The sequence below is a fragment of the Lactuca serriola genome, chromosome 5, assembly GCF_051521515.1.
Source record: "Lactuca serriola cultivar US96UC23 chromosome 5, Lser_US96UC23_V15, whole genome shotgun sequence".
NCBI classification, from domain to species: Eukaryota; Viridiplantae; Streptophyta; class Magnoliopsida; order Asterales; family Asteraceae; genus Lactuca; species Lactuca serriola.
In genome coordinates, this window is record NC_136412.1 from 257,846,741 (window position 1) to 257,873,153 (window position 26,413).

A 26,413-nucleotide genomic window follows, 5' to 3' on the forward strand; every position below is an offset into this window, starting at 1 on the left:
TTTGATTGATGTGCATTTAAATGACAACGTTGCGATATTGGGTTTGTGGTCCAGGCATGTTGGGATTTGTTGTACCTCTAAGGGTGGTCAGAGTGGCTCGGGAAAATCAGTTTTAGGTTAGAGGTACCGGCAGTACCACCGTAGGGCTTACATCATCGCATGACAGGTTGGGGATTTGACATTCAACATGGGTTGAGGAACGCGTGATTCCTCTTCAACAACTCTAATTTTTTTTTCTATTATAAATACATTTATCTACCAATTTAAAACCACACTTTTTTTTTCTTTCAATTTCATTATATTCTCTTATATTTTTTCTTCCTTTTTTATTCCATTTTACTCTATTCTCTCTACATTTCAATTCAAAATTTAAAAAAGATGTCATTCCTAGATCACTTGTATTTGCAAAATAGTCAGAAATCAAAAAGGTGGCATGGCTCGAGCATATATTAACACTTTTGATAATAAGCACGTGAGTCAACATAGATCGTTATCTTTTTGGCGATCAGATGTAGATCATTTTAAGCATCAACTTGGGGGTTTGAATCGTCAACCCATCAATTTTATTTCAAAATGAAAAGATATGCATGGAAAAGTGAAAGAGTTTAATGTTATTTTCACCCATAAGATGAATATCCGCGAACCTAAAGTTTGCGACGAAGAAGTTTTAAACACAACAAAAAATGAGTATCTTGAACACCATAACATGAAAGATTTTCGGCACGATGTGGTTTGAAAATATAGTTTAGTTTTTTAATTAAATGTTATTTTTAATATTGTTTAATATTTTTTTGGTTTTTAAATTTGTATAAGTTTATTTTAAAGATTAAAATTTTATAAATATGTATGTTGTATTTAATTTTTTATTTTCTTTTTTAATTTAATTAAAAACAGTTATGTGGCAAGCAGATTGAATGAGTTTAAAATGATGTTATTTACATGTGTTGTAGGTCGGAAAAAATGAAAGAAAAAAAAAAAAGAAAAATTAACGTAACACTATATGACTGGGTTGAATGGTGGTTTCTACTCCTACTACCACCCTAAGGGTACACGGACTAGATGGAAAGATGAGGATGTTTCATGGTACCTTCAAGACAACTACTTCCCTCATGAGGTACCCTTATTTTGATGTTTCTTTGGTGCTTCAAGTGGTTTGTGTAACCAACTGCTTCCCCTATTCTCTCTTTTATTGTATGGTATAATTTTTTATTTGTATCATATGTTGTTTTGTATGTTTTTACTTGAGTGAGTTAAGTATAATAAAAAATATTATTTTTATATGTTGTGAGTTACGAAAGATTAAAAAAAAGAACAAAAAATTGATGTGCCAGTAAATTGAGTGAGTTGGAAAACTTCTACTCATACGACTCTCATCCCAAGATCCTCATATGAATCTTGATTCAAGATCGGTCCTTGTGTGAAACAACATTAGAAAATACAAAATAATCTTTTTTGTTGTTTAGCACATCTAAAGATAAAAATAACATGGCTTTATTGCTTACAAATAATGTCCATAGAAAAGAAGATAACTCAATTATGGATCAGAATGGCCTCGTCCAATCTGTTTTATTCTCATAAAAATAGAGAAAGCCAAGAGAAAATACTTTTCAGCAAAGAAAAATGATTGATTACATCATTTAGGATTATCACCCTCATTCTCGTAAGCTGTTTTCTGAAAACACATAAATGTTAACCTATATATTTCGACTTAGGGGAAATGACTTATTAGGATAATTAATTATTGCTCTTGTACTCAATTAGTCACTTTCCTTTTTTTGTATCTTATTTACCATTGGACTTGTTGTATGTGTTTACAGAAACCATTGAAACCGGCTATTGAAGGTTTCCGGCAAATTCTTATCTCCGGCAACTCTCCGGTCGTCTTCTCCGACAAGCCGCCGGCAAAAATGAGTTTTTCCGGCGGACTTTTCTCGACTGCCATCCAAGCGGCATCCACCGCCAGTGTTGCTGCTTAGCTTTCTCCACCCTCCCCTCTCTCCCTCTTGTCGATTTGATGCCAGAAAAAGGTAGAAGGGACGCAGGCAGCAAGCCACCTGCCATCACCAGAACCCACCTGCGACCTCCCTTTTGTCGCCGGTAAACCACCATTACCACCTCCTGCTGCTTGCTGCTGCTATAAGTCATCAAGCCAAGACCCAAGGATCCGTCGAAAATTTCATTTTTGTCGGAGGCTCGCCGGAGAAGACGACCGGAGAGTCGCCGAAGATAAGAAATTGTCGGAAACCTTCATTAGTCGATTTCAATGGTTTCTGTATGGTAAATGAGATACAAAAAAAAAGAAAATGACCAATTGAGTACAAAGACAACAATTAATTACCCTAATAAATCATTTCCATTTCCCTTTTGACTTATTATGGTATTTTTATATTATAGGAACTAATTAAATGCCAAAATTTATTATTCCGTATTGTTTATTATTATCAACGTTAACCCAATCATGATCACGCGCTTACTATAAATATAATATTAATTTGTTTGAAAATTAAATTTGAAGTACAATATAATAACCAATAAACACGGGTTTGACATAATATCATGTATTCATGTCGGTTAATGATTTTGTCAGATTTTTATGTTTTTCTCAGCATACTTTTAACTTTATACACACTTTCAGTGTTACTAACACTATCAAAGAAAACTCAAACACAAATTTTTTTAAGACGTGTTTGGTTCGTAAATTCAGAGTAGCCAATAGAATTCATTCAAATAAATAAACAAATAACAATTACCACAAGTGAAAATCAATAACTGTTTAATTTTCATATTGAATTCCAATTCATTTCTTGACAAATTACAATTCATTAAGATTTTAATTTCTTTATATTTCAATTTCTTAATGTTTTATTCATTCATATTCTAAATTTCTAATTTCTTCATGTTTTCTACAAATCAAACGCCCCTACAAATGATTATTCTCAAGACCAACACATGTTATACTTTTAAGGCCTTTTTGGTAAAAACTAGCTTATAAGCTAGATTGCAATATAAAATGACATAAATAGACATTTTGATATATAACTAAAAAAATTGATATAATTAAAGGTATATTTGGAATAATTCTGAAAAAGTTCCATAAGCTTCTCAAAAACTATCTCAAAATAGCTTATCAAAAGCTTATAAGCTTAATTCATAAGCTAAAATAAATGGCTTTTGTAGTTTTTCCAAATAGTAAGTTACAATAATATTAGCTTGTTTTTGCCAAACAGGACTTAAGTTTTCAACAATTCACTGTATTTCCTAATTGACACCAGATTCTGAATCAAGAATTTATACAAATTCAAACCATGTATTTTTCAAATACAACAGTGTTGTTATCTTAACAGAAAACGAGAAATGAAAATTCAAAACCCTTTCCAGAAAAAACACACAAAGGATAAAAAAAAAAAACTTCAAATGGGTACCCTCACAAAGCATCACGAGCAGCAATCCTACAAGTTATTGCATCTCCAATTGTTGATATTCCCAGTTCTACCCCCGTTATTTTGTATTGCTGATGAAAAAAATATTTAGCATTAACAAAAAGAAATAAAAGAAAAATCAATTATCAAATTTAAACCTTTAGTATTTGAGATTTGTTTGCTCTTCCTTCCAACTCTTCTAAATCAATTTCCTTTCCTTTGATAAGCGTCTTCATTGCATTCAACTACACAAACAAACAATAACTTACTCCTTATTGCAAACTCTACTACATCAACATTTATTATTAATAAAAAAAAAATAAAAAATAAAATAAAAAAAAGAGAAAATTCATTACATGATCAATCTCACCTCTTCTTCAGAAGCATTAAATCGAGCAGCAAGAATATATGTGGTGCTATCAGAGATACCACAACGTTTTAATGATTCAGAAATCTGTTAAAAAAAAGCACATTTGTGAGAATAAAGCTTCATAAACAATAAACACAAGATGATATTGTGAAAGATTGTTGTTACATTACATGTTTAGATCCTGAGTAATTATAAACAAGCTCAGAATGAAGAGTCCGAGTTGTCAATGAATCCCTTGATTTGGATACAAGTGTTTTATGAGCAGCTGCTAAAACCGGGAAAATATCTGGAATCTAAACATTGTTTCATGGAAACTCATATTAGATAAGGAATAATAGATCTGTGTTTATTACACAACAGGAGGGCATTCACGTCTTTTCAACAAATGGGGAGGCTAGTTAAAGCATGCCTACCAAAGATGCATTGAGAAGGGCTATTTCAGGCTCTAGTGTTCCAGCTTGCATCAGCTCCAAAAGTTCCCTTAATGATTTGTGTAAGAATAATTTGTAGGTAAAGAATGGCAGACACGTGTAAATTTAGGGAAATAGAGAAATGGAGAGAGGAGTACTTGGAATTAGCGACCTCTGTGAAGAGAGCAACAGACAGAGTTGTTCCAGAAATGTCGCAGTGCTTCATTTCTGCAAATGAAATTCAAACAATGATCATTTTAACTTTTTGTACTATTTTTTGTTAAATGGAATATTCTTGTTTGATAAAATATTTGAATCAACTTACTGAATAATTATAAAAATTACAGAACATCGTAACAATCAAAATTAATACTCTATGATTTCTTGTCAACCAAAAATACATTTAAATCCTAACTTATTTTAGACAAAATCCCTCACTAAATCACACTTCATATCAGCTATTACATATATAATACTATAAACAGCCATATCCATTTTGCATTTGAAATGTACTAAGTGTATACAAACCACATCAAATTCACATATAGAGTTTATTGCTGCACAAATCAATTCAAGACAAATATATACGCGTTCAAACACTGTAGATTTCTTGACTCAATATCTCCCGAGACTTCAATATGAACCAGAGATTATAGACTAGAAAAAAAAATGGATAAACCGGAAAAAATTGCAGTGGCACCGATGACGGAGGTTCTAATAAGTTAAAAAACCAAATTGATAGCAGATTCGCTGAGAGATTTACCGGAGGTATCGCCGATGGAGAGAGGAGGGAAAGTATACGGCGGCGCTGGAAAAGGTGACGACAGCTGCGCTGGAGAAGGGGGTAACGGGGACGTTGGCGAAGGTAGGAGATGATAGTGGAGTCACGATGTGTGTTTGCAGAAGAGAGGAGAACAGCGCTCTGTTTAGGGCAAAGTGGCAATGTGGTCTATTTTTCTAATTTCTTTGGATTTTTTTTTTTTTTTTTTTTTTTTAAAAGGATAAGGGATAATGACTTAGAAGGGTAATATATTTTTCAATTTGTACATATTTGGTCACTGAGTTTTTTTTTCGTCCATATTTACCCCTTCAACCTGTTGAACTGTACACATTCAGTCCTTATGACCGGTTAATCCAGGTTAGCCAAGAAAAATGATTTAATAGGGTAATATATTTTTTATTTTGTACACATTTAGTCCTTAATATTTTTGTACACATTTAGTCCTTAATATTTTTTTGTTTCAAAATAAGTTATTTTTGTTTTTGTACACATTCAATACTTATGAATGTTTTCTTTAGGTTTTTCTTACGATATCTTACGTAGGATAATCATTGATGAAGTGTGTGAGGCTGTTGATGTTTACGTGTCATGTCTCGTTTTCACGACCAAAAAATTTCATTTTTAAATAAGACAAAACTCCCTAATTATAAATCCATTATTAAGAAAAAAACGTTTATTCAAAAATACATTTATCGAAAATCAGAGTAATATAAGAAATACGTAATCCTCAATATTGTTGATGAGTGTGTACAGTTATGCATTCGTCTTCCCACGACCAACGATAGAACTTGAAAATATAAACAATTGGTTAAGCACAAAGTTTAGTGAGTTTCCCCCAAATACCCAACACAACAAACATATTATCATGCGTAACGGACCCACACTCATCAGATTGCTATACCTTGCCCAATCAGTCATCGGACTGAAATGCCAACATGCAACAGGTCCAATCAGTCATTAGACTTGAATACCTAGGGTTTGTTGGCATGACGCCTTAATCCAACCGCTCTTCTCGAGTCTTCGTGCCTACAACTCATAGCCGACCTGCACCAGGTATCTTAGCCTACAACATATAGCAGGACCACCTGAAACTATCCCACCACCATATGACTATCCCATATAAGATGTCGTGAGAAAAACCTAAGGAAATCATTCATAAGTACTGAATGAATACAAAAACAAAAATGACTTATTTTGCAACAAAAAAAATATTAAGGACTAAATGTGTACAAAAATATTAATGACTAAATGTGTACAAAGTGACAAATATATTACTCTATTAAGTCATTTTTACCGGCTAACCTGGAGTAGCCGGTCATAAGGACTAAATGTGTACAGTTTAACAAGTTGAAGGGGTAAATGTGGACGAAAAAAAACTCAGTGACTAAATGTGTACAAATCGAAAAATATATTACCCTTTTAAGTCATTATCCCTAAGAATAAACTTACCCATTCAAGCCTATTTCACATTTGTCATTTAGTCTCTTATGTTATTTTTTGTGCCTTTTAAGAGAACAAAATTTGTTTTGTCGGATCGATTTGGTCCTTTTTAAAGAACTGAAGGGGTCAGCCGATGACTTCCTCATCTAAAACGATGACCAGTTCACCAATTAACCAGTCTTTGCAACGGCTTCATTAAGAAAATTTCCTTCCTTCCTTCTTTTTCTAAGTTTCTTCTTCTTCGTCTCTTTCTTTTTTCTTCTTTTGCTGCATCCGAATAAGAAAATTATGGTGAGGTGTGATTGTGGAAGCATGACAATCATAAGGACTTCCACCACTAAGCAAAATCCCAGTAGAGAATACCATGCTTGCCCGAATATGGTACTCCATTCTCAAGAAACATTTGAGTTTTTTCAATTCTAACCTAACTTTGCTAATTGATGATTGAAATCTGCAAGGACCTAATAGTGGGTTTCTTTTGTGGGTTGATGACGCTAAAAATTATGTGCATACTGTTGAGGTCCAAAATTAAAGCTTGAGGGAAGTGGCAATACAAAATCGGAGCCTGAAGATCTGCTTGAAGGAGTTGGTAAGCCAAAATTGGAAGTTGAAGGTTTGATTATTGTTCAGTTGGGTTTTGTTTTTTTGGCATAATGGTTTACAAGCTATAATTTGATGAATGTTAGAACTGAATTTGTTATGGATTTTTTGGTTTTTGGCAAATTGGAAGTGATAAGTTCATGCAGTTAACAACTGCATGAATGGAGCAACACTTTTATATATATTACCGATTTCTTTGTCAACTTTGTCGCAAAGAATAGGTGAGAAATCCATATTCTTGCTTGGAAAATGAGAATTGATGGATTCTTCTATCTTAGAAACTTGATCATTTTTTCATGTGTCTCCAAATCAATATCCTTAATAGATCCATTGCACTTGATAACTCACCGTGTTCACTGTCCATAACTCTATGGATGCTTATGATTCCTTGAATCATTTTGTGATTTTGACATATGCATTCTCAATTTGACTATGGAATGGCAGAATGTTGCGTGATTTTGACTTTTACATTCTCAGTTTTGACTGAAACCGACTACAAAAGGTAGAGGGCCTAAAAAGATAAGTCACTAATAAGTTTGCTCCCTTTAAAAGGCACGAAAATAACATAAGGGATTGAATGGGCAAATATAGAATGCATTGTAGGGCTACAGTGTCATTTTCCCTAATGGAATATCAAGTTAATGGAATGGATTGTTATCATTCTTTTGTCATATTTGGTGTTGATCAGAAGTAATAGAATATCAAGTAATGAAATGGATTGTTATCATTTTATTGAAAGGTTCTAAAAACCTTGCAATTGCTTCATCACAGTGCGCCATGGCTCTAATACTTGTACTTGACGTCACGTTTTAACAAAATGTCGCATTAAGTCATATATGTATATAAATATGAATAAGAGTACAAAAATATATATTGAATTATTAAATTAATACAAAATTATCGTCTTGAGTCACGTCTTACAAATGACGTGGTTCGCAATAACTTGTAAAATCTTGAAGCTTAATATTGTCGTCAAATCACATGTAACGTTATTTAGAACATTGTTCTATTGTCATATTTTGTTACTCTATTGAAATTAAATGAATCATTAATTCATCTTATTTGATAGGTATGAAAAAATAGGTGAATATTGTAACAGCCCGGAATTCCAGATATTGATATAATTATGATTTTGGGGTGTTTTAAGAGGGGACTCGGCGAGTTGGAGCTCAGACTCGCCGAGTAGGGTCGCATATCTGGTCGCGGGTTCGCGACTGGACTCGACGAGTCCGGATATGGACTCGGCGAGTCCACGCTGTTTAGCGAAACCCTAACCGTTCAGGTTTGGGACGTATATGAGGGACTTTATGGCCGTCATTGTTCACTCTAGCCTTCTGAGAGAAACCCTAAATTGATTGTGAGCGTCTGGAACAAGGTTGAAGGCCATTGTTGATTTTAGAAGAGTTATTGTGCAAGGAAGAGAAGGCTTGATTAAGGGAGCAACAAAGGAAGTCACGTTCTGAGGATTGGGGACACAGAGAGCACATTATTCAGGTAAGAATTCGAGTTATACTCTGCTATGTTGATGTGTATATGGATTTAGGGTTTATGGAACCCTTTTGTGGCTAGATTGAATGTTACCCTAGTCCCCCAAACGATTGTAACCCTGTATTAGGACCTTTGGAGGTCCAGAATGTCCCATGCCTGTGCATTTCGGGAATTGATGAAGGTTTTGGATTGGAATCCTTATGCCTTAGGTCAATATGTAAATTATAAGTCTTGGGGTGTACCATGAGCACCAAAATGAGGACCTTACGTGATGGACCAGTCTAGGAAGGCCAGGCCTATGAATGGTCGGAGCAGTTCTGCCATTAGAAAGCAGTTTGAGCGGTTGCATGGCATGGACTCGCCGAGTCCGATGAACAGACTCGGCGAGTAGCTTGAAGATTAACTGGGACTCGTCGAGTTGTTCTTCAGACTCGACGAGTTGAGTCGGGGTGGCCCCGCGATTCTTCCAGGAGGAACTCGTCGAGTAAAAAGGGGATACTCGACGTGTAGAAAGGGAATCTTAAGGAATCGGTGAGTCAAGGGCGAGTGGACTCAGAGTCGTTGAACTCGGCGAGTCTTGGGGTGACTCGGCGAGTTAGGTCGCGGGTTAAGTGAAGTTCTGAGTATGGGGACTCGGCGAGTAGGGTCAGTCAGGGGTTGACTTTGACCTTGTCTTTGACCAAGGATTGACCAGTGGTTCCAGGGGTATTTTGGTAATTGTTGTTTATTGTTTGAGTTCAGTGCATTGGTGACTGTCCAGAGGTGGAGATCGTATCAGTGATCGGAGCAGCTTGAGCTATCTGTTCAGTCGGCAGTTTCGAGGTGAGTTATCCTCACTATATCGCTAGGGTTTATGGCACCAAGGCCGACTTTTTTTTATCGGATGGAAATCCGGGTAGTTGTCATTGTTATGATATAGGCCGGAAGGCATTACATGTTATGGGCCGGAAGGCTTTGCTATGTGGACCGGAAGGTCATGGCCTGGAAAGGCGTATGTATGCATTTAGTATGTTGACTGATTCATAGGGTAATGTTATGATAGTGACCGGCTAGACCGGTATCTTGTTAGAGTAATGCTATGATATGTAATCTGTTGATCGATTGTTGTCTATGAACTGCTATATGATTATTCGTTATGTTGTATATGCATTTTATGCTTATGGGCCGGAAGGCAATATATGTTATGGGCCGGAAGGCAATATGTTATGGGCCGGAAGGCAATATGTTATGGGCCGGAAGGCGATTATATTGTGTGATGGACCGGAAGGTCGGCGTGGGTAGGACCGGAAGGTTTACCCAGCAGGGACGGAAGTCCCCTGAGACACATGGACCGGAAGGTCAGGGCCTGGAAAGGCGTATATGTGGTTGGTATTCTGGGGGTATCTCACTAAGCTTTCGGGCTTACAGTTGTGGTTTTATGTTTCAGGTTCTCAAGAGTCTGTGGCAAGGCAAAGGCGTGATCGTACCGTTCCTCGCGTTGGTGTTTTATGATATGAACCTGGGAAATTACTCTGTTTAATAATGTATTGAAAACCTTTTTGTAACAACGTTAATAAAATGGGTGATTTTGAAAAGTTTTAATTGTTTTGAAATTTTGGATGTTACAAGTTGGTATCAGAGCCTTGGTTTGAGTGAATTGGGGGAAACATTCGTGTGACTCCAGTCTCAAATCGAGGAGGATTTTAAAAAGAGAAATTTAAAATGGTTTTCACATTTAGTAAAAGGAGGACGCGGAGGTACGATCAGCCGGAGCCAGTAAGTAACCCCAAGATACCATACATGATATTTGTTTATTTGAGCTTGATAGCACAGCATGCTAGAGTTAGGCTAGGGATCTTCAGGAATTCATGATAACGTTGCCTGATTTGTGATGCCTGTCGCCTAGGGTCCCTTATGGGATGTTCTTAGTGTTCCTCTAGTGGTGAGGGTTGATAGTTGTTATGCATGTTCCCTAGGGTATTGTGGTAGTACTTCATACAAATATGGGTAGGTGTGGAAGGTAGTATGGGCCCGTACTACTGAAAGCACAGGACCCATACGCGTATCAGGGAAACCATGGTCTCTAGGGTAGGGTTGCGAGAGTTGGATCCCAGGATTGTGGGAAGTGTCTGAGATTGGTAGGGTGTCTTCAGTATGGAGATTTTGAGGCATGATGATAGTGGATCCGGATCAGGATCGGGAGCTGGAGAGCGAGTTCCGGGTGGATCGGTGCTGTCGGAGGTTATCAATCAGACGAGCACAAGCGAGTTGGATGCAAGGATTCGCAAGATCCTGCGCAATGGGGTTGCTGCATTGTTCCGGGCTGAGTTGTCGGAATTGTTTGGGTCGATCAAGACCGCCATTATTGAGTATTTTGATGAGCGATATGCGGCTCTTGCAGAGACGGTTGCCGCGGCGGCTACAGCGGCTGTAGCAGTGGCAAGGGGAGGAGCTAGTCGGGGTTTTCAGTATCGGGACTTCTATTATACGAAGCCTCCCACATTCGATGGAGTTTAGGACCCGATTGTTGCTATGAGATGGTTATCAGACGTGGAGGGGTGTTTCTCCACGAATTATGCCCTGCTGATCAGAGGGTGAGGTGTGCTCTGAACCTATTGAGGCTCGGAGCGAAGGATTGGTAGAGATTGACTACGGGGTCATTTTTCCGATGTGCAAAGAGCTGCAGTTTCATGGGATCAATTCAGAGAGATGTTCAGTACTCGCTATGTTCCGCGGGATGAAAAGGAGAGATTGGCTCGGGAATTCCTTGAACTAAAGCAGGATTTGGAGTCGGTGACTGAGATCACCAGGATGTTTATTGAGAGGGCGATGTTTTGCCCTGAGTTCGTTTTGGAGCAGGCTCAGATGTCCCGATATCTGAGTATGCTCAAGGGGGATATCAGACAGTTCGTGTATGCGCAGAGGTGTGAGACCTTGTTGGTGTTGCAGGAGGCCGCCATGCGGCGTGAATTAGAGGTTGAGTTGCAGTTGCATGAGCTGAGGCAGGCTCCGATGCAGTCGCAGCCAGCGCCGAAACGGTCCAGTACCGTTGATGTTAGAATGGGGGATCGGAGCGGCCACACTTGTGGGAAGTATGGGAGGGGTCACACCGGAGTTGCTGGTCCGGTGGTGCATGCCGCAAGTGCGGAAAAGAGGGGCACTATGCGCGGGATTGTCGGCAGTCAGTGCCGATTCGGGATTTGAGGATTTGTCATCATTGTCGGCAGGTTGGACATTTGAGGGTCAACTGTCCACAGCTTTCTGCAGGACCGGTGCAGGCTCTAGCACCGGCCACCTTGAGGAGTTCAGGAGGAGGACAGGATGGAGCGGAGCCCCAAGGGCTCAGAGTCGTGCTTATCAGCTTGCGGCAGAGGGAGACGGAGCGGTGCCGGAGGCAGCTGTGGGTATAATGCTTTCTTGATGTCTTGATTATCTTGCGTTGATTGTGGCGTATTGTTTGTGCTGGTATCTGGTGTGGATTTCGATGCGGTATTCGTTGTTTCGCGGGTTTGGCATGGTTATAGTTTGGTGTTTTGGTGTCGGTAGCCTTGTGCGGTTTTCGATGCGGTATTCATCCTTTTGCAGGTTGTGGGTTTGGTTACGGGTTATTATTTGGGAATTCCGTTGGTTATCGTTCGTGAGGGTTGATAGTAGAGATGCGGCACTGGGTTGAATGTCGGGTAGCCTCTGCAGTTGTGGAGTGTATAATTGAAAGACCGGATTCTTTTGAGCGGATTGATCAGGGAAGAGATGTGTTTTGCTGAGGGTTGCTTATGCTTGTGGGAAGCAGTCAGTGTGTAAATGTTCTCTTTGGGCAGGATTGTTCTGAAAAGTCGTTAATGGCGATTGGTGGCTGTTAGTCAGTGCTTTAAGTGGGGGAGAATTGGAGAATTCTCCGGGAGATCGATGAGTATGTGAGGGTGCTTAGCTGTTGGGATTCAGCAGTGTTTGTCAGCTCAGAGTATAGGCCGACGAGAGCGAGTGTCGGGTATGCGGGGCGGGATACAGACCTAGGGCATTTGATTGTGGAGTCCTGAGAGCAGTCCGGGATCAAGTTTGAGTAAGTAACCGGGGTTATGCGATCAGAGTATTTGTATGCTTGATGTACGTGATGGGTTGTACTGCATTAATCTCACGGGATTTATGTTGTGCATGTTTCTAGAGTTGGAACCGGAAGGTTCCTAGAGTTAGAACCTGAGGGTTCACAGAGTTTGGGTGTACGGACCCACAGAGATATAGCCTCGAGTGGCTAGTATGTGTTATGAGAGTCGGTCCAGTCATGCTGGAGACTCTGTTGGTATTGCTGGATCAGTTTGAGATTGCGGATTGTGTATGTTGCAGTGTGATTGCATTGGAAGGTCTGGCCCCGGGTTAGTGATCTTGTTTAGCTGAGGCAGTGATTTTGATGAGTGGAGAGAGTGCATGAGATTGAGAGCCCCTGCAATGAGAGCCAGAGTATGTGAATAGCGGTTGCGCAAAAAGGGTGGTGTCGCTTGGGGCGAGCACTGTGACACTGGTTGGAGTGGTATTATGGCCAAGAGGGTTCCTTGGAAAAAGGAAAAGAGAAAGGTGTGTAACTCCGAAGGGGAGTGCAAGTTCACGAAAGTGAAAGCTGCGGAGCAGAAGTTATGGTTAGAGTATTTCGAGTATGGCTTTGAGCATCGTGTTCGCGGCAGCGAAGTAGGAAACCATCCGGTTTGGGATGTCTGTCGAGGCATAAGGGATGCAGGGGGAGAGAGAATCTTGAATTCTCGGTGTGATTCCGATCAGGGTATAGGGTGGATATTAGTGGTTCATCCTGGGAGATGTTCGAGGATATCAGCAGTGTATCGGGTCTCCCAACCTGCGGGTGTTGGGGGCTAGTTCAGCAGGTGTATGTGATTGCAAGAGGAGAACTCGTGAGAGTTGCTCCGAGAGTGAGAATGGGTCCCTCAGTCGGTCCGGAATGGACAAAGTGGGCTTTGGATCGGGGATCCGGTGGTTCATGGTTTCCTAACCCTTATGGGTCGAGTGATTGTTGAGATTTAGAGCAGAGTTGCATCTTGGGTAATTCTCGGTTACAGAGAGCGATGGACAGTACAGAGAGCGGGCTTTAGTCGACAGAGCAGATTCAGCAAATGAGGCAGAGGTTATTGACCGCCCAGAGCCGACAGGAAAAGTTATACAGACAGATGCTGGTCCGAGCTTGAGTTTCAGGTCGGCGACTTCGTACTCCTGAAGGCCTCTCCTTGGAGAGGAGTGATTCGATTCAAGAAGAGGGGCAAGTTGGGGCCCCGGTATATTGGGCCTTTTCATGTGATTGCGGGGGTAGGCCGGATGGTCTACCGTTTGGAGTTGCCCAAGGATTTTAGACAAATCCACGACATTTTTCATGTGTCGCAATTGAGAAAGTATATAGCCGATGAGTCGGCAGTGGTCTCATTAGAAGACATTCAGGTGGATGCGAGCCTGAATTATGCCAAGAGACCAGTGGTCATCAGAAATCGGAAGATCGAGGTTCTGAGGTATAAGGAGATACCTCTGGTGTTAGTTCGGTGGCAGCACCGGAGGGGATCGGAAATGACCTGTGAGCTGGAACGTGAGATGTGGGAGCAGCATCCGGAGCTATGTTCAGAGTGAGACTTCGAGGGCGAAGTCTAGTCCTAGTGGGGGAGAGTTGTAACAGCCCGGAATTCCAGATATTAATATAATTATGATTTTGGGGTGTTTTAAGAGGGGACTCGGCGAGTTGGAGCTCAGACTCGCCGAGTAGGGTCGCAGATCTAGTCGCGGGTTCGCGACTGGACTCGACGAGTCCGGATATGGACTCGGCGAGTCCATGCTGTTTAGCGAAACCCTAACCGTTCAGGTTTGGGACGTATATGAGGGACTTTATGGCCGTCATTGTTCACTCTAGCCTTCTGAGAGAAACCCTAAATTGATTGTGAGCGTCTGGAACAAGGTTGAAGGCCATTGTTGATTTTAGAAGAGTTATTGTGCAAGGAAGAGAAGGCTTGATTAAGGGAGCAACAAAGGAAGTCACGTTTTGAGGATTGGGGACACGGAGAGCACATTATTCAGGTAAGAATTCGAGTTATACTCTGCTATGTTGATGTGTATATGGATTTAGGGTTTATGGAACCCTTTTGTGGCTAGATTGAATGTTACCCTAGTCCCCCAAACGATTGTAACCCTGTATTAGGACCTTTGGAGGTCCAGAATGTCCCATGCCTGTGCATTTCGGGAATTGATGAAGGTTTTGGATTGGAATCCTTATGCCTTAGGTCAATATGTAAATTATAAGTCTTGGGGTGTACCATGAGCACCAAAATGAGGACCTTACGTGATGGACCAGTCTAGGAAGGCCAGGCCTATGAATGGTCGGAGCAGTTCTGCCATTAGAAAGCAGTTTGAGCGGTTGCATGGCATGGACTCGCCGAGTCCGATGAACAGACTCGGCGAGTAGCTTGAAGATTAACTGGGACTCGTCGAGTTGTTCTTCAGACTCGACGAGTTGAGTCGGGGTGGCCCCGCGATTCTTCCAGGAGGAACTCGTCGAGTAAAAAGGGGATACTCGACGTGTAGAAAGGGAATCTTAAGGAATCGGTGAGTCAAGGGCGAGTGGACTCAGAGTCGTTGAACTCGGCGAGTCTTGGGGTGACTCGGCGAGTTAGGTCGCGGGTTAAGTGAAGTTCTGAGTATGGGGACTCGGCGAGTAGGGTCAGTCAGGGGTTGACTTTGACCTTGTCTTTGACCAAGGATTGACCAGTGGTTCCAGGGGTATTTTGGTAATTGTTGTTTATTGTTTGAGTTCAGTGCATTGGTGACTGTCCAGAGGTGGAGATCGTATCAGTGATCGGAGCAGCTTGAGCTATCTGTTCAGTCGGCAGTTTCGAGGTGAGTTATCCTCACTATATCGCTAGGGTTTATGGCACCAAGGCCGACTTTTTTTTATCGGATGGAAATCCGGGTAGTTGTCATTGTTATGATATAGGCCGGAAGGCATTACATGTTATGGGCCGGAAGGCTTTGCTATGTGGACCGGAAGGTCATGGCCTGGAAAGGCGTATGTATGCATTTAGTATGTTGACTGATTCATAGGGTAATGTTATGATAGTGACCGGCTAGACCGGTATCTTGTTAGAGTAATGCTATGATATGTAATCTGTTGATCGATTGTTGTCTATGAACTGCTATATGATTATTCGTTATGTTGTATATGCATTTTATGCTTATGGGCCGGAAGGCAATATATGTTATGGGCCGGAAGGCAATATGTTATGGGCCGGAAGGCGATTATATTGTGTGATGGACCGGAAGGTCGGCGTGGGTAGGACCGGAAGGTTTACCCAGCAGGGACGGAAGTCCCCTGAGACACATGGACCGGAAGGTCAGGGCCTGGAAAGGCGTATATGTGGTTGGTATTCTGGGGGTATCTCACTAAGCTTTCGGGCTTACAGTTGTGGTTTTATGTTTCAGGTTCTCAAGAGTCTGTGGCAAGGCAAAGGCGTGATCGTACCGTTCCTCGCGTTGGTGTTTTATGATATGAACCTGGGAAATTACTCTGTTTAATAATGTATTGAAAACCTTTTTGTAACAACGTTAATAAAATGGGTGATTTTGAAAAGTTTTAATTGTTTTGAAATTTTGGATGTTACAAATATGATGAAAAGTTTCCAATGACAAAAATGCCCCTCATAACCACAAAATATGTATATAAATTTATAATATTGGCAATGCTACCAACGAAAATTATATTTTCTATAATAGAATATAGATGTTCAATAAATGAATACCTACAAGTAACATATCAAAGTAAAAAACATATATAAAGATGAAATTTTTTGTATTAATATCCAAGTTGTGTATCAAACTACGCTGCTATTCTTGACACAAAATCACACACTCTACTCCTATTGTCTAAAGTTTCAACATGTAATAAAAAATCCCCAAACTATACTCCTAATGTTATATCAAAAGGAAAATAAGTCTTACATTTAATGAGAAGAAAGGAACACATCAAAAGAATGAATTGTTATGTGTATTGCATCCTTTATACTTACTATTTAATAAGCCATTGGAAGCAAAGTTTGTACCAACGAAAAATAGTAAACTAGATGGATTTGTAGAAAATATGTCTTATTATAAACTTATGATATGTGGGAAAAGTAAAATAAAATGTGTAACATCCCAAAAACCATGATAAAAATTTTCAATTTTATAAAGAATTTTCACAAAAACCACAAGATAGTCAAGTATTGTATTCAAGTCAAATTCATAGAATCTGAGTAACAAATAGTCTCTCAAATATAAATCCGTAGGAGGATGTGTACGATCACGTCTTTGTCTTGCCCGGATCAACTAATGTAACTGAAAACATTGAAATCAACAATTGTAAGTCAAAGCTTAGTGAGTTTCCCCAAAATACCCCACATAGCAATATATATATATATATACACACACACACACACACATACACACACAATGCATGCACATCGGGCCCACAACATAAGACTAGAAAACACCATGAGGCCACACGGTTCCATATTTGTTGGGCAAAAGAACATGTAGTAAGTAAATGATATGTAGTTTCTTCAGCAACACCACATAATACACCCCGATTTAAAGAAACACACACACCCCTCTTATAAAGGCTACCGTAGTTGGAATTTTATTCAGCACAACTCTCCAACCAAAAAAATAAATTTTGTCGGGGCTCATGTATTCCAATAATGTGTATTGTCATTTGGTTGGAATATCTAACTGGGATATAAGCAAATACATAGAATTATAATACACGAAAATATAATGTTATACACTAATACAAACAACAATGAAAATCATGAAATGATCATGCAAAACATAAAGATATCATTAATACTATAAGTTTTTATGTAGACAACCATTAAAAAAAGAAGTAGGTCAAATTTAACTTTCAAAGTCGAAATCACCACTTTTCAAAACTTATAGAGAAAACACAAAAAAATAGTTATGCTTTCATAATTTTTATTTATTTAACCACTTAACCAATTTTTGTAACTGTTTAAATCTTTATAATTTTTTTATCGTTTTAGAAACCCATATTTCCTCACTACTCGAGGAAGTATATATATATATATATATATATATATATATATATATATATATATATATATGTGTGTGTGTGTGTGTGTGTGTGTGTGTGTGGCATGCTCTTCAAGGGGTTTGGATGCTTGATGATGTAACTGCTTTGCGAGCTTTCATGAGAACACAATCATAGATGAACCGTTAGAGGATGACCGGGTGTTCTCCCAGGACGTCGCTCCGACGATCAAGTTAGTATAGGGTGAGAGAGAAATCTTAGGGTAATCTTCCTGAGAAAGAAGATGGATCCCTCCATTGAGACGAAAGAGATCCTTTTATACCTGATACTAATGGATCGTGGGGATTGTCTCTCGTGAGCGTGATACGTGGTCTCTCCTTACTGGGAGAGCTAATCACGCTAACTAACTGCCTGGTGACGTCAGTTATGGGCGTCACCTGGGCTATTTGTAGCTTTCTCTTTGGTTGTGGGTGAATGAGGAGATCACATGGGATGTTCTTCCCTTGTGACGAGAAATGAGTTGTCGCTCCGACTTTGGCTCTCTGAGGCTAAGATCGGGTCTTAGCCAAGGCAGTAACGTCTCTGTTACATTTAACGTGGCTGTTAGGTAACGTTAACAAGTCCCTTATACCAGTAGTCATCTACGTTCGTGGCATAGCAGACTTGTTCTAGTCTACTCACAGATACGTGGCAAACTGATATTGACAGTTTGTGCAGTTGGCAAGGGGAAATCACCGTTGTTCGACATTTTCATCATGAGGATGGTTTGTTGCCTCATTGATGGCATTAAAACCCCACTTCCTCCTTGTGTTTTCCTCATTGCCTTCCACTTGTTCTTGAGAAAAAAAAACCTTTAAACCTTACCTTCGTATTTTCCATGGCTACTGCTCGAGCTTTAGGACGAGATATTACCACCGAGGAATGGGAGTCTTTCGAGTTCTGATTCGGGTTCGTTCCCGAACACGGTGTGCAAATTCCCTTGCCTGATGCCTCTTTGTACATTCCTCCTAAGATCAAATTTGGGATCTCAATTTCCTTGTTTGAGGCAGGTCTGCGCTTGCCTACCACCGATTTCTTTAACTTGATAATCTTGGAATATAGGTTTTGAGTAAGGGAGTTGACCCCTATCGCTATAAACAAGATAGTCGTGCCCTAGGCTGCTTTCCGACCATGCTTGCTTTCAAGCACTTCTTTAACGCCTCCACTCAGTCGGGGACTCGAACCCTTTCTCGACGCTAGGGAGTCCCTACTCTTATCCACGATAATAAGTCTAAGAAGAACTGGCAAGAGAAATTCTTATGAGTGAACAACGATCTCGTGGTACTCAGTTACCCGGGGAATAAGGTGTACGTTAACTGTGCCACCGTGTTGTTTGACGCTGACAAGGAACTGGTTGATACCCTGGAGAATATCAGCATCACCGGTGAAGATTAGCTTGACTGTTTCTTGGCCGTTGGTAGGATGAGTGCTGCTTGGAGGGCTTGTGGGAAAATGCATGAATTCTTTGTTGAGAAAGAGGGTATCTCTTTTGCTTTTCCTCTCCCCCTCTTTATATTGAAAATATTGGCAAGTTATGTTCACAACGGTGTTTTGGCTGAATCGGCATTGTTTCTTGTTTTTACCAGGTGTGGAGGAGACTATTTCTTTAGAGAAAGCTCTGTGGGTTTTGTTTGATGGCGAGCTTCAGGTTTGCAATGTTGACCTGGTGAAGGCTCTTCCACCTCCTTTTTCTGGCCAAGGACTTACGGTGGCTGCCAGTTCTGGAAATGTTACCGGCGCTGATGAGGACCCGGACCTATAGGACGTTGTCGCCACTGTTGTTTCTCAGAAGGATTCTACGCCGTCCGGCTCCCCAAGGAGTCTTTGTCAGGTTAAGAGGCATTTCGCACTCTTGGAAGCCTCTTCCGGCGGTCGAATTGAGGCAGCTAGCACCGGCCCCTTATACGTAAGAAACGTAATTTGAGTCTCTTACTGGGGGGTCTAAGGATTCCAACCGTGCCCCCGATGAAGGTCCTTCAAAACTGTTGGAGGGAGACAAACTGGGGCGACTGAACCGCCTCATCATACAGGAGAGGAAAACACCAAGAAAACCAACCTCGTTCCCACAATTGAAGGAGTTGTGACAAAGATTGGGTCTTCGCCTCCTCACGGTCTTGCCTCCACCTCTTCTGGTAAGACCACAACCACCCCCTGTTAATGGGTTCTCATCCGGATGCTTATAAGCCATCCTGGAGACTAACTGCTCAAGATATTGTCTCTGATCATGGCACTGCTCTTGAGCGGTGCCAGCACGAATTTCATCACACCATGACTGAGGCCTTAAGTATCTTGTCCGACGAGCATATGACTGATGGCTTGCATTACGCTGCCGCCCAAGTTTCGTCTTATTTAGTCGCGGCTGCTGAGTTCATCTACGAGATGTAGACCCTCCAGTCCAATTCGGACAGAAGTAGCATTGAATGCGAAGAACTAAAAGCCTAAGTTGCAAAGTTAGAAGCTGATAAGGGCGGGTTAGAGGCTGGGCGGGAGGCAATGCTACTTGAGAGGGCAAGCTTGGAGGATCAAGCGGCGAGGGTGGTGAAAGAAGGGGAGGGCATGAATGCTCGTGTGGGGCTCCTGACGTTGGAGAATGCCGGTTTGAGCAATCGGACAACAGAGTTGGAGGTTGATCTGGTGACCAAGAATGCCGTAAGGGGAGCGCTGGAAATGGATATTTCTTGGGTCCTTAGCGACGACTTAAGTCGGGTTGTGGATAGGTTGATTGAAAGTCGACGATTCCTCCATGGCTTGGTACTTGTGAAAGAAGCTTGTGTAGTTGTCAGTGTGGAACATTTAAAAGAAATTTCTGGGAGCAGGTATCCATCGGGGAGGTTGACCCAAGGTCTGAGGAGAATGTGGCGGCCAAGACTCAAGAGATGGAAGACGCCTTGGTGGCCTTCATGGAGACAGTCTTTGTTGGCCATCTTCGCTTGGGTGCCCTGGACATAGTTGGGCTTCGTGATCTCTATCAAAAGTCTCAAAGCGAGGGATCAGTCCCTAGTTTAAGCTTTCCTTCTAGTGATGATAACCTTCATGTTGATAAGTAGTTTTTGTGCTTGTCTTGTTTTGATGTAACCCCCTTTGACAATATTTTCCTTATTTGCTTGTTGTCTTTACTGCTCTTTGTAGCTATCTTTTGAGTCCGGGAGTCCGACTGTTTGAACAATGTTTGCTTTTTATGGGTGTGGTTGTTTCTTTTTATTTCCCATACTCTTTCGCCTGGTTACTCCGTGTATGGTTTATGTTGGCCATTACATGATATGTACACAGGGTTTGTTTACACCCTTGGTTAGACTTCTCTCACTAGTGAACTCTTTGTGCTTTACTGATATTGGTCTTTGAGAGATTTGCTCTAATATGTTGCTTAAAGACCCTGGGTGTAGCCAAGATCATCATCTTGAGGCTCACCCAATTTTGTTTGCTTTGTTTTTTATCTTCGTGGAAGGTTATGACCCTTCTACACCCATGTCATATGTTCTGTAATTAATGAACATTTTTTGGGAGGAAGATTATTGTCACAACTAGCATTTTAGGGCTAGGAAATTATGTCCATGTGTAATTAACTCCTGATGTATCTTGTAACCCTAAGTTTGATGTTATAGAATCACAACTAGCATTTTAGGGCTATGAAATTATCTCCATGTGTAATTAACTCCTGATATATCTTTATAACCCTAAGTTTGATGTTATACAAATTATTCATTCACAAATGACAATTCAAGTCAAAACTCACTCGTGAAAGCTCTAAACCTACTTCAATATACTACATTCACTCAACTTTGGGATTGAAACCCTAACTTCCCGGTTCAAACATATTATTGGACCAGGATTCACTTATTGGGCCTAATGGGCCAGTAACCTCTCAACTTGGTTCTTTTGGGCCAAGAATCATTATTTGGGCCCTAATTGGATCGAAATTCATTAAACAATAATGTTTGGGCCTCAAGACCCTTATTGGACCTTATTGGGCCGTGAATACCTGTATTGGGGCATAGTGGGCCTAATACTCCATTTAGCATTGTTTTAAGGGTAAAAAACTCTTGATGGGCCTTATTGGGCCAATACCCTCCATAGATCATCTAATGGGCCGAGACATAAATATTTTGGGCCTTCAACATTGAAAACCTCTTGGGTTCTAGGGGTTCTCAACCACGAACCAAACTTAAGCCCAAAATAAATTATTTTCCAGCCCCCTCCCTCCTATCCTCAATTTTGCTAAAAAAAGAAGAGAGAAATGTGATAAATCATAATGGTGACACCTCATTGTTGTATAAAGGTAATCCATGCAAAACCCCCATATTTCTAGGTTCAAGATGTTAAACTCCCATGTAATAACCACTTAACTACTACTCCCCCTCCTCCTTAAACTCTCGGCCAAAGAACACCGCCACCATCCTCATTTTCTTCTTCACTCTTAAAGGAAAACTCTTTTCTTTTCCTCCTATAAAACCGTGGGTGTGTGTGTGTGTTAGCTCAAGGAGGTCTTCAAGCTTGCAAACTTGGTAAGTTACTTCACATTCAAGATGTTTAACTTCATCTTATGCTAAGATTTTTCCTCAAAATCACACTATTTTCGTGTTTATGATCCTAGAACTTTCTTAGTTTCGAAAATCCCCTCAAAGGAGCATTCAAGACCAAAAATCATCCTCGTTTCTTCTCTTCAAAACCGACCCAACACCGAGGTGAGCTTCATACCCCCTTGTTTTGGAGTTTTACTACATTTTTGGGGGAGAATACAAGCTAGTTTTGTGAGTAATGTTAGTATTATGCATGCACATGTGTGTTTTTCATGATAGGTTGTGATTATGCCATGAAAACATGTTAAACACTCACAAAAATATGAAATATCTTCCTAGTCTTGTTGATATTTGTAAACTAACTACTTGAAGTAACTTTACATAATGTTGAGAAGATTAAGCATGGTAAGTTGCTAGAAAAACAAAGAAAGAACTAAAAAAGGGCCATATTTGACACTAAAGATAAACATAAATGGCTTTTATTGCCATTTTCGGTTTTAGTGGGCTAACTTGACAACTCACTGTTATTTTGGGCCTAAAGTGTAAATTTCCATAAAAATGGGTCTTTTTTCAAAACCCACAGTTTAGTGGGCCAAAAGAATCATTTTACACAAAAAATGGACTTTAATTGGAAATTCACGGTTTCATGGGCTAAAAATGTCATTTTTGATAAAATGGACCTTTATTTGATAAATCACAGTTTATGAGGTCTAAAATGTCATTTTTACAAAGAATGGGCCTTGGTTGTAATTTTCGGTTTAAATGGTCCAAAAATGTCAATATAAACAAAAAGCGGGCCATTGTTGTGATTTACGGCTTAAATGGGCCAAAAATGTAAATTTTGACAAAAAGTGGGCCATTGTTGTGATTTACGGCTTAAATGGGCCAAAAATGTCATTTTTAACAAAAGTGGGCCTTTACTATAAATTATGCTTTTGTTGGGCCAAAATGGTCATTTTTAATAAAAGTGAGCCTTTTATGTCATTTTGGTAATAATTGTGTTAAAACAAGCGTTTAGATAACAAACAGACTATTTACGATATTTTTACTTTAATTGGGCCTTATATACCCATTTACATGCTTATTGGGCCTTTAAGTACCATTTACATGCTTATTGGGCCATACATGTTTATTGGGCCTTAAATGCTTATTGGGCCATGTTTGGTAAATCTATTCTAATTGGGCCTTAAATGCCCATTTGCTTTCTTATTGGGCCTATATGACACGTTTTATCCTAATCGGGTCAATAGCAATAAATATTTGATATTTTGATATGAACAAATATATTTCTTAATTCTTATCACTGATGATTTGTAATCAAAATACACACTTGAAACATTATTTAAAGTGTTAAACAATGAGACACACTATTCGCGTAGATTTAGTTAAGGCTCTTGTGAGACACCCCTTCATTCGTACCTACTTAGCGTACACAATAATCTCTGTAATTATAACCAGAGTCTCCTAGAGGGAGAGCGAGAATTTGTGTATAGATCTATACGGGGTTGACACCCCCGCACCTGAGCTGTTCGCTACAGCTAGACATGCCAGTCTAGGGTGACAAATGTCTTACCGAAACCAACGCCTGAAGAACATCATGTCAGACATATCAGTCATATCAAGTATGGTTATAGCGACTCACATAGATATTAACAAACACAATAAATTTACGGAATACATATACTATACTCTTGATACATTGTACGAACTATGCATTTACTACATTACTCGAGTCTTAGGGTTTTAAGACCACATCACTTTTACAAACATAAAATATCGGATTTTCTGGGAACATTTTTTTACCCTACCAAACAAGAACACACATGCTTTAATACGAGATTTGAAACAAAACTTTCAAACCATTTTTACGGAAATATCGAATTTCTGGTGTTTACAAAATGATACAAAACTTTTCATACAAACATGCTTAGGAACTCACCAACATTATATGTGTTGACTTTTCAAAATAACTTGTATGCTTAGGGACTCGTTAATCAGGTCGGTCGTCAAGGAAACGTGGACTTTTGTTGTATTTTTGTTTTCATCATACATTTAACATTTGGGATGTAATTTGTGAACCAACACTTTGTTGTAAACTATGATGGTTATTATATTTTATGTACGATGATGTTGTTGTCTTTGTTTCATTTATACACACTGTGATGATATTACAAGATGAAGTCACCCGCCCACGGACGTTTCCGTCGTCTAGTTCGGGGGTGTGACAGATTGGGATCAGAGCAACGTTTATAGTGAACTGCCATATCTAATCATACAAGATAAGCAACTATAAGTACATTGGGACTAAAAAAATTCTGAGCAAGGAGAAGAAAACAAGAAAAGTTTTTGGAGGAATTGGACATCGTGATTAAACCCAGGCAGTTATGTAATCGTATTGGGGATAAATAAAGTCTGACCAAACTATATTTATTCAAAATACGACCAACATGTGTTTCGGAGTGATCAAGGTGGACACGAATCTGAAACTTGTCAACCTAATACTCAAAGGATTGATGAACCGAACATAAACAAATAAAATACTATAGTAGTATTTTAGGATATCATATAACTGTCGCACGTACACTCTCTACACTCTTCTCACACCTCCATTCTCGCGCAGGCACCATGGTTGAGTTTCAGCAAGGCAATCTCTACTACCAGGCCCTAGTGGCCCACAGGTGGATTGATGAAGGGCCAGAAATGGTCCAAGGGGGAGACCCAGGGATAGGACCCAAAGAATATCAAGAAATTGACTATAAGGATGAGAGATCTGATGAGGAGATAGATGAGGAAGAGATCATTACAAAAATTCCTAGTGAACCCCACCCTTCGGAAGTAATACCGGATCGGCGTATAGCACAGGAAGACTCCACTGACCGACTACGCTCCTTAGAAGAGGAGGTAGCCACTCTCAAGCAACAACTCTTTGCAACCGAAGCTAGGGCAGTTCGAGATGAACAAAGGGAAGATGAGATCACTCGGGAGATGAGTGAATTGGTTGAACTTCTGGTGTGTCATTTCGACATCTGAGTACCACCACCTATTGATAGGGCTCTCTTTTCATGACTATTGTATGTAGGACTGACTTTATGATTAAGTGACTACACTACTCATAGAGTTGTTATCCTGGTAGATTTCATTTTTCTCTATGTACGCCTTCTTGATCAAGGCAAATTTTCATGTATTATACTATGAAGATTATCAGTAATGAAACAAGTGTGTGTTTTATATGTTGTTATCTGCTATGAGTTCTATTTTTATTATTTCTTAATACTGTATGATTTCACTTATAAGCATAAATCAAATCGTAGAAAACAACTATTAAGTGCTCACCATCCTTCTAATCCATGACAGAAGATGCCTAAATGACCCGTTCGCAAAAATAACAACACGGCTGCACCACCACCTCCACCGGAGGTAAACTCTGCTACATTCCAGGCAGCAGTATCGGCTGTATTCATCGCAGCATTGGCTCACATACACAATTGAAACAATGGAGGCAGAAATGGTCAAGGAACAGGAAGCTCCAACCATGGAATGAATCAAGGGTCTACATAGTCTGCACTTACAAAGACTTCTCTAATGCAAAACCCCGAACATTCAATAGAACCGGTGGGGTGATAACTTTGAAGCGCTGGATCGAGAAGATCTAGTCAGTCTTTGAGATATATGAATGCCCTGAGGAGATCAAAGTAAAGTTTGCGGAATGTACATTTGTCGATCGGCCACTGTCATGGTGGAATGGCCATGTTGAGTCCTTAACCCTCCCCGTAGAAAATGCCATGCCATGGGAGGAACTCAAAGAGATGTTGTTGGCTGAATATTGTCCCCGTGAGGAAATACAGAATCTGGAACAAGAATTATGGAATCTTACAATGCAAAACTCTGATATTGAAGCTTATATCGCTAGGTTCAACGAACTAGCACTTATGTGCCTGGGTATGATCACCTCAGAAGGAAAGAAGATCGAACGTTTCATTTGGTGGTTGACTCCTCCAATTCAGGGGAACATGATTGCAACAAACCCTGAAACTTTCGATAGTGCAAAACATCTAACTCAGAAGCTCTATGATCATGGAAACAAGAAAGGTACCAAAACTACTGAGACTGAAGCCAATAATGATGGGAGTGACAAGAAGAATTCGGGAAATAAAAGGAAAGGAGGACAATCTTTAGGATCTTCTTTCTTAGTACATATTCTCCAACTTTGAAATTTTCGACACGGACTTGGCGGTTGTAATAGTTCTCAGTTTGTGATTTGTATAGTGCTTGATGCAGTTGTGCCTCCTTACATTTTTCGTTGAGCATG

General features: G+C 40.0%; 1 protein-coding gene across 1 annotated transcript; it reads right to left on the reverse strand.

The window, feature by feature from the left end:
* Nucleotides 1-3,230: 3,230 nt before the first annotated feature.
* LOC145054086 (EKC/KEOPS complex subunit tprkb-like protein) lies at nucleotides 3,231-5,143 on the reverse strand. Its single transcript, XM_079002213.1, has 7 exons — nucleotides 4,963-5,143; nucleotides 4,358-4,427; nucleotides 4,203-4,269; nucleotides 3,960-4,082; nucleotides 3,790-3,873; nucleotides 3,578-3,664; nucleotides 3,231-3,511 (listed from the first exon to the last, which is right to left on the reverse strand). Exons 2-7 carry the CDS (start codon nucleotides 4,423-4,425, stop codon nucleotides 3,425-3,427), a joined length of 516 nt encoding a protein of 171 aa, XP_078858339.1. The 5' UTR covers nucleotides 4,426-4,427; nucleotides 4,963-5,143; the 3' UTR covers nucleotides 3,231-3,424.
* Between the last annotated feature and the right edge of the window lie 21,270 nt (nucleotides 5,144-26,413).